This window comes from Glossina fuscipes, unplaced genomic scaffold, assembly GCF_014805625.2.
Source record: "Glossina fuscipes isolate IAEA_lab_2018 unplaced genomic scaffold, Yale_Gfus_2 90, whole genome shotgun sequence".
In the NCBI taxonomy this organism is placed as follows: domain Eukaryota; kingdom Metazoa; phylum Arthropoda; class Insecta; order Diptera; family Glossinidae; genus Glossina; species Glossina fuscipes.
Window position 1 is genome coordinate 1,630,746 of NW_023998444.1, and position 9,314 is coordinate 1,640,059.

Genomic DNA, 9,314 nt, shown 5'->3' on the forward strand with positions numbered 1-9,314 from the left:
TTTTTTTTTTTTTTTAATATACATTTTATATAGATTTTTTATTTTTTGAATATAACGCTAAAGATAGAAAATTTTAATTTGTATATTGTTTTGCTGACCAACCAACAAACAAAAAAAATTCCATGCCTTCTCCCGGTTACAATTCGGACAGTGAGACTGTCGAAGCCGAAAACTCGTTGACAGCTTCTTCTGACTCTGGGCGAATAATGCAAAGTATGCAAAGTAGGAATTCTAGTGCTGCGACGTTGTTAAGGGCATATCATGTTCAACCAGGCATGCCAGCTTTAGGGGACGCCTCAAGGCAAATTGATGCTGGTTTGTTTTTAAATGTTAACAGTTTTCTCTTTCTCTCTTGCATTTTTATATCCATTTCTGGAGCATAAGCTAGAAATACGCACCAAATGTCCTGTAAAAAGATATATGTCTCTCCATATGTCATCTATAGATTGATTGTCGGATATGAACATGTAATTACTGGCTATCAAATGTATTTGTATTTGTGGGCATAATGGATTCAAGCGAGCAAAGGAATGGAAAAAAGCTTACAGTGTATCAGTTATGCAAGATATCGACATGAATTTGCTGCAAATGAAATAAAAAAAACTCTACAATCCTTTGACGCACGCACCGTTATAATAGACATTTACTTATTTATTTAACTAGAAAATTAGTTTTTTAATTATTAATTTTCACTTTTTTCGTTTCGTTCATTTAGGGCAAAGCTATAATGTCGCCAATAACAATAATAACGATAGCAACAGCGGCGGCGATGGCACCAGCAGCAGCAATATGAGCAGCAACAGCAGCATGATCAGCAATAACAACAACAATATGTCCATTGTCTTTTCTGTTGATCCCGCGCCCACCTCTAGGGCACCCCTTTCGCAATCGTCGACACTGAATGGTTATCAAAACCATGTAAATGCACCAAATTCGCGTCCCGCTGAGGATCCAGCGCCAAGTACCGGCCGAAGTAGATCGCGTAGACGCGCCAATCGTCGCATCGTTCATACTCAACAGCGTCGCTTATGCAAAATACACACCGCTTTGCTGCGGAGTAAAAAGTATCTGCATAGAACCGTCCGCGATTTGAGTTGCATTCGAAATTTATTGCGCCAACAGCTTCAAATGGCTAGAACTTTGTTCATCAATCACCAGTCGGGTACCTATAAAACTCATACTTAGAAACTTAATTCAAAAAAAATTTTCGTGCACCGTATATATATATATATATATATAATTATTATATTTGACTTGTGAGAATAAAATATTTTCAAAATTTCCTTTTTCGACCACATTTTAAATGACTTGTTTCATAACATTTCTATGCCTGCCTGTATTTATGACTTGTTCCATTTAGTCGCTTTTCGCAACTCGGTATTATCCCCAAATATATTACGCATCGATTCTTAAATTGTAGTAATGCTCTAAACGTTTCCAAAGTATTCATCGAAACTGAGAAAATTTCAAACTATTGTGAATGATAGTGATAATTACAAGGGCAAACCCTTTACAAGCTAAGCAAACGCGGCGCGTGCGACTCGTGTTAGGATTTTTTTCAAATTTTAAAGTCCATAGCAGGTTAAAGTCGTTATTTTCCTAATCCACACAATGAGTCATCTGTTCTTGATTTGCTGAATTGCAGAAGACGAAGAAGAAGAAGAAGAGATATGTATATACCATATAACAATTTTTCGGAAGTTATTCAATCCTTGGAATCCTGTTCTTCAGTCAGGGATACCTCTAAAAATTTTACAGCGGATTTCTGTTTTGTGGCCTAGACAGCAAAATGCAAAACTTATTAACCTATTCGTATAGGACGAACTCTTTAATAGTCTGCGTTACATTGGCTAGTTTTTTGATGCTTTATTACTAAGCTAAAATTATAAGAGCACTGCGTAATTTACACACATATGTAACAAAAAAAAAAAAAAAAAAAAAACTTATAAATTGTTAAAAAAAAATTGATCAAAGAAACACAGCTATAAAGATGAGCTATTTACTACCTGAAATATAAATTTTTTATAAAGCAAAACCAAATCACTTAGGCCGAAAAAGGAACTTCGTGGAAACATTAAAAGGCAAGCTAATTTATTAGTATGCAAAATAATCAGAATTCAGCACTGCAAACATGGAATTGATGCAATTGTTTACAAATCAATGGGTGGTATAGCGAATTCGAATGAAAAACGAAAAGAAAACTGTAAACAATACTAGTAGCGGAAAAATGGACTCATCTTCACCTGCTATGCAATCAAAACCAGCTAATAATAAATGCAGGACATGTACTAAAGCGAAAGTAAGTCGGTATTCCTTGTGTCAGCCTATATATCTCTGGAGACAGAATTTTCAAAGACTTATGGAGAGCTTTTAACTTGTTTGCTAACAAGTAACGTATGTATTTTCTTATGTGAATCCTATGCGTTCGCGTTGATGTTTTCTGCAAAAGCTTCAGATAGGGAAGAAACTTTCATACCATAAAGATTGTGCATCAAATGTGCGAATTTACTAAAAAATAGTTACGTGTTCGTCTTAGAGGCAGAAAAATTGCACGGAATATATTTGAATCAAGCAAGGAGTTTAAAAATTGTTATAAAACCATAAGCACCGGAAACTAGTGTAGATATCAAAACAGAACCCGAGAATTAGCTTACATGCCGCCTTCAGACGGTTTTAGTCCCACAATCACGCAAAACAGTAATTGCTGTAATTTACTGTACAATCGTTGGGAATATGCTGTACGCAAATGTCTTAATTCGAATAACTGTGAAACTTACGCGAACGTGAACCTGCTCCTTGCCGGGCAGCATATATCTAACAACAACATTTGTTTTCATAATTGTAGCAAAATTCTTGAAAAGCAAATGTAAAATAATAAAATAAATTTGATCTTTCGGTAATCACGTTTCCACCATTTTTTTAGGCTTTTTTTTTAGGTTATGGCTACTAAATAAATTGCATTTTTATGATTTAAATTTTGTACGCACAATTGTGCGTTAAATAAATATCCTTTTTATAGTAGTAAGTAAGTGTTAAATTATAAAAAGAAGTTCTAGTCATACGTAATAGTTTTTTAATTTTTTTTTTTATTTAGCGATAAGATGATGGCTTAAGTTTTAAATTTCTTTATTAAATTACAATTATTATTATTATTTTAATTTTAGACTAATGAATTGAATTCTTAGACTAAAAAAAGACATTGAGCACTAGCAACACAGGCTATCGGCTTATTTAGTGTGCTTCATTGAAAAGAATAAAAGTTTTATTTTAGTTAAGAAAATCAGTGAGAAAGAGTTACGTGTTTTGCTTTGCCGTTGTAAAGTGATTGTTTTCAGATTTTTTAAAATGTCTTGATTATCCTGATTATCCGAGGCCTACAGGAGGTAGAGATACCGCTGAAAGTTTAACATCTGCCCATAGTAAGCTTTATGAAAAGATACCGCTTCGGCCTATAAGTCAAATGCAAACGACATCTTGCTCGCTTCAATTAGCAAGACAATCCTGCAACTTAGAGAGCATACATCAAGGTCGAGTAACAGATATGAAACATTGGAAGTGATATAAATTTTTGCGATGCACACATTTAAGTGCACATCTTCCAAAGAGGTCGACGCAGTTACCTGGTAAGTGATGAACGGTAGGCCATTATAGTGTTCAAAAGGTTTGGTTAAATACTTTATGGGCAAACTCCTGTTTACGAATTTCTTATGTTACCTTAGCTCTGCCTCTGTCCTGGTGATCGTTTCCAAACTTCAACTCTATGACGGCCACTAGTGGCGGTAATGTCATCGACCATTGAAAGAGCAAATTGCCAGTTAAGATTGAAAGCGAGTCAACGATTACTGACATTTTTCGACTTGGAACACTTTGTATATTTTTTTTAGAAAAAAATTTATAACTTTCTAGTAAATATAGGAAGATAACGAACTTAAGTTAAACATATGTAAACGTATATATATATATATATACGTATATATCTGTATAAAAGTAAATTTCATGGTTTTAAACACTTCCATCTGTTTCAATGCTTAACAATATTTACCAAAAGAGAGCGCAGCGTATGAGAAGACAAAAAAAGTTCGTTTGCATTGCTTTTGTTATCAATAAGAGAGCAAGACAAGCAGAGCTGATAGCATTTAGAAATTGAGTTAACAACTTTTTTTTTTCCTAAAAAAATAAAAAAAGAAGGCTTTCACACCTATTTGTTGAAGCGCACACAAGTGATTCTCTATAGAAGTTGACAACATATCAATAAATATACAGAAATTTATTAAAAAAAAAAAAAAAAATTTTTTTAATTAAATTCATATTAAATTAAATAAAATGGTGATAAACTGCGATATCGAATTTGATAATAATCCGCACGGTGTTTACTTCTCCGGTCAAAAATTAACGGGCAGGTTTACTCTCAGTGTGAATAAAGTGAAAAAGATCAAGGGTAAGAATTATAAGAAATTAATCAAAAAGAGAAAAAAAATTTATTTTGTTTTATTTTTCTTTCTCTTAATTCAGCGGTTGTTTTAAAGGTTCTTGGTTGCGCTAGTACTCAATGGACTGAAATCGATAAATCTTCCCAAATAATTACTTATCATGACCAGCGTTTATACTTAGACACAAATACTTACCTATTGCAAGCAGCTGATGAAAGTGCGTTTACTTACTACAACTTTAATGTATTTTTTCAAAACCTCTTTTTTCTTTTCAATACTTAGGTGAAATCATTACAATAGAGCCCGGTATTCATACATACAATTTTACATGTCACATACCTAACAATTGTCCCTCATCGTTCGAGGGTGCTTACGGCCATATACGTTACGTGATTAAAGTAGTCGTGTTAAGACCTTGGAAAAGGAATCAGACTTTTAATAAAGCATTTACGGTCTTAAAAGTATTGGATTTAAATTATGAAACGCCATTGGTGAAAGTAAGTGAATTACAGCTTCGGCTTGACATGAGCTTTCAAGAGTACCGAGTGAAAAGTATATTAAGCAGGGGAAAGGATCGTAAATCCACTTTTCATTTTTGGACTTAAGTGATCCCTTCACTAAGATTCGATTTAAGAAGATGACTATTTTGATTCGGTAAAACAATGTAATTTCGAAGTGTAGTTCTGTAAGACTGTCAAGAATGCTTGGAAAGTAAAACGCGTTTTCCACGAGACTCGCCAAGAATTTTCTTCCATTTTTTTCATTCGAAGTTTTTATAAACTTTGAAGAAAATGTTCACTAGCGAAATAGGGCGTGGGTTCTCGAAAAGTTATTTTAATCATATTTCTCAACAAAAGTTGACTTTTTTTTAGTCCAAAATTGAATTTTCTCATTCAAATACCGGCTAATTACACAACAATCAATAATTTTAAATTTCCCAGGTAGGTCCCATTTCGTTATCTATAGATGTGTACACTAAATAGCAGATCACTCAATAAGTCTGCAGTCTAAGACATACACAGTAGCCGTATTGAGTCTTATAATTTGTGGAAAGTACCAGCTTTCAAGAGATACCAGTCAAAGTATCATGAGGTTCCAACAATTACTTTAAAAATTGCAGTTTGCGTTAATGTGGCTGCTTTGGGCGACTTTCGCCGACATTGTTCACTCGGCCGCGTGCAGATTTGATTCTGGAGTGATGTGATAAAAGTTTTCATTGTTAAACTTTTATATCAGATATATTGCTGGCGAGAGAGCAGCGTGCCCATTTCTTATGATTTTTCGAAAGACTAGCCTTCTTCAAATCCCTTAATGAAGGATTAATAACTTTCCCGAATAGTGTTATCCGATTAGCTTTTGATTTCTCACAAAAGCCAAAAAGGAAAGAAAAGCTTATCTTAAACTTTTATTGTCACTTCGTCCTTAATCTCGATCGGATTGTATTCGTCTTGGCTGTTACCTAAAATACCCGAATTGAAGACACCATTAGTTGAGTGTACATTCTTGCAAAATGTGTTTTTGAGGAAGGGTGGTGGTATACGTTGATCCGTCATTCCTATCCTATAATTTTTTATGCCCCACACCACTTGTTCTAAATGGTGATACTAAGGTTTGGCGAATATATGAAACAACCAGGAAAATATGAGAAACAGTCACTTATCGTGACACTGATTGGTTCAGAAAGTAATTCGCTCATCCGTCTATCTGTTCGTCTGTCTGCCCTGCTACCTTGTGTTCAGCCTACAGCCTGCAAATTTGGTATATTGATGCTTTGATGCTTTGGCTCGGACAACCAACAAAGACTTTGGAGAGGGTAGGCACGCTACTGTTCTTTCTTACCCGTTTCATTGAATATATTTTTCTTTCTCTTCTTCAACGTTTTTGAACCTTTTCAAATTATACTTTCAGATGCCGATAAATTTGACTTCAGAAAAATCTCATCTATGCAATTGCATTAAAGTTCAGCCATTGAAAATTGATTTACATTTACCTCGTTCCAGTTTTGTTTGTGGTCAGCAAATACCAATTGAAATGTATCTTAATCATCAGGGGGACGTGCCTGTTGGAGAAATTCAATTATGTCTGATGATGCTAGTGGATTATATCGCCCAATATCCGAATAAGAAACTACGTAACGAACGAATTGTTATAACAAAACTTCGAGATAATTTTGAGGCGAAACCAAACCTTCGAACGTTCAATTATTTACTGCCTATAGTAGCCACGCCTCCGAGCTGCCTTTATACTGCATGCAATTTAATACAAATCTCGTATGTTTTGGAAGTGGAAATTAAAATTAAAGGCCTGCAAAAGAACCAATTATTGCAAGCACCATTAACGATTGGTACAGTACCTTTACCGAATGTAATACAACAACAGCCGTATGCTACTGAAATCCGAGACATTACTATTCTACCTTGGTTATCCAATCATGGAATGCGTAAGTATTTTATTATTGACTGTAGACTTTGAAATTATTACTGAGAGATTTTCGTTTTTCTTTATGTTTGATTTTAGCTCAACCAGAGTATGTGGAAGCCAATCATATATTAAAGGTTAAAGTAGGAGAAGACGAAGCGCAGAAATATGAAGTCCTTGAAGAATTTTCTCCTAAATATCCAGTATTCATTCATTTTAAGAATTCATTAGAAGCGGGTAGCAATGAGGAAATGAATGGCAAGACCCTTGTCGACAATAAAAGTACTTGGCTTTAGATATGGTTGCATTTTTAATTGCACTTATCCCGTGAATTACTTTGCTTTGCATTAATGTTCATTTCGTATAGCTTCTTACGATTGATCAACTTTTAATATACATTGATTTCAGTAAAAAAGTAAGAGAGTTTTTTGTGTCGTCGCAATGGCAATCGGTTATCAAAACCAGCTTGGAGATAAACTTATTACACCTTGCATAATAACCTAGTGTTTTATAATCTTCGTCAAGGCGCTACCATTGTTTTGCAGCATACATTATAGTGTTACCGATGCGGTATAGTATGTCCGCTGGTTAGCGATCACAATTATCAATTTTATAATTAAGCTATTGGTCAAGATTTGTTTCGAATCCAAGGGACGAATAGTTTTGATGAATCTTGACTTTCGTTCAGTTTATTTACAAATACAACCCTGTAGCATTATGGAAAGTAAGATTGGACTAATAAAATAGATAACGAAAAAATTTCCGTTACTTACGATGGTCTCTCAAGGAATGCCCTGGCTCGGGTTTTGTTGATAGTGGTGAAACTCTTGGAGCAAAAAGCAAGACTTTTACCCCAATGTCACTGCAGCAATTTTTTCTAATAATTTAAGCAAGTCATAGTTTCAAATTTTTATGAATACATAAGAATATATCTGATTAAAAATTTCTTAACCTTTTCGAATCTTAACGATGAGATAAGGTACAAGAGAGAACGGGGCGGTTAATATTTGCACATTCGTAGAGTTAATTCTTGCAGAGACACCCTTTTTGAAGTTATTGCACATACTTATATTATAGCAACACAATTTATTTTTTCTCGGAAAATCCAACTTTATAGGAGTAGAAATGGAAGATGAATAGTGGAACGCAGCTGCTATATACCAAATCAAGCATTTCTCTGACATACAGTTTCAATAGCTTTGCAAAAAAACTGCCATTCAAAATAAAAATGAAAGCCATCTCCATGTCGATTAAAACTTTAGAAGCTTTTGAAAGGTTTATGGACTGTTTTTGCTAGCTTTGCAGAGCTTTTATGGTCCTTGCTTTTCGAAGTATTTTATTTAAAGTTATAGCTAAATGTTAACCGCTAACTGAGAAGAGTTTACGTTCTTTATCTTATGACCAATTATCGGCAATTAACGAATAGCAATGACAAAGCTCTGCAAAAATGAAAATATTTTTATATTTATAGTAGCTACCTATCCCTTGAGGTAGGTCAGTGCCTTGTCCCAAATTATGGTAAAGCCTAACAACCTTTTCAAAATTTTATTATAATTGAAAGCAAAATAAAGCTATTTAACAGTCAAGGCATTACCGAAATTTTTTTTTTAAATGTTTCGCCTATAAAATACTCTCTAGACATTGACTGTAATACTACAGCTCCAGTTAATCATATAAACATTAGACATTACCGAAACATGTTCTTGAAGTGCTAAACATAATTTTATTCTTTTACATGCCAATAAAATGCTTTTACGGAAAACGAGTGCTTGCATATGGTGTTTGTTTTGCCTAGACGTGTAAACTCGGCATTTTTAGTAAATGATTTTAGGACAATCTTTATAAGCAAGAGAAGCAGTCAAATTCCGTGGGGGTAGGGGCGTTAACAAGATAGGGAAAACCTTGCATATTCGTTTCGCAACATAATTGAATTAATTTCGATTTGCAGGACTAGAAAAATATAGCTCTTGATCAACACCCTCCAAAATAGATTACAAATAAATAGATTCCTGATATTTAATTCTTAGCTACCAATTGTCAATTTGAATGGGTTTGAACAAAGTGAACATTATTGTTCACAATTTCATTCACTAATTCGCTTGTAGAACTTGCGAATTATTGATGATTAGACGGCTCACCTCTTTGCTTAATAGTACGCTCCACTTTTCAATAAAAATTTTCTATGGTTATGGACTTCATAATTACCTTCCTTTTTCTACCTTCTCATAATATCTTCGATGATAACTCATCCGCGAAACCGTAGAAGTTTTACGAAAGTTCAGGAAAGTTGTAGCTATTTGTACGGAAATGAAAAAAAAACCGTAGAACTAAACGTAGAAATTTTACAAAACCATAGAACCACGTGCTCCACCTTTGCAAAAATTTTTCTGTAGTGCCCTCTCATATCATTTGTGACGTTTGCACGTCAATTTGAAGTCAAAGGTATGCCAATACTAAACATTTTTC

The 9,314-nt window shown here is 34.1% G+C and overlaps 1 protein-coding gene across 1 annotated transcript; it reads left to right on the plus strand.

Moving 5' to 3' along the window:
* The first annotated feature begins 4,314 nt into the window (after positions 1 to 4,314).
* LOC119638511 (arrestin domain-containing protein 2-like) lies at positions 4,315 to 7,177 on the plus strand. Its single transcript, XM_038035330.1, has 5 exons — positions 4,315 to 4,438; positions 4,513 to 4,647; positions 4,713 to 4,927; positions 6,339 to 6,870; positions 6,948 to 7,177. The coding sequence occupies exons 1-5, from the start codon at positions 4,324 to 4,326 to the stop codon at positions 7,142 to 7,144; spliced, it is 1,194 nt and encodes a 397-aa protein (XP_037891258.1). The 5' UTR covers positions 4,315 to 4,323; the 3' UTR covers positions 7,145 to 7,177.
* Positions 7,178 to 9,314: the final 2,137 nt, after the last annotated feature.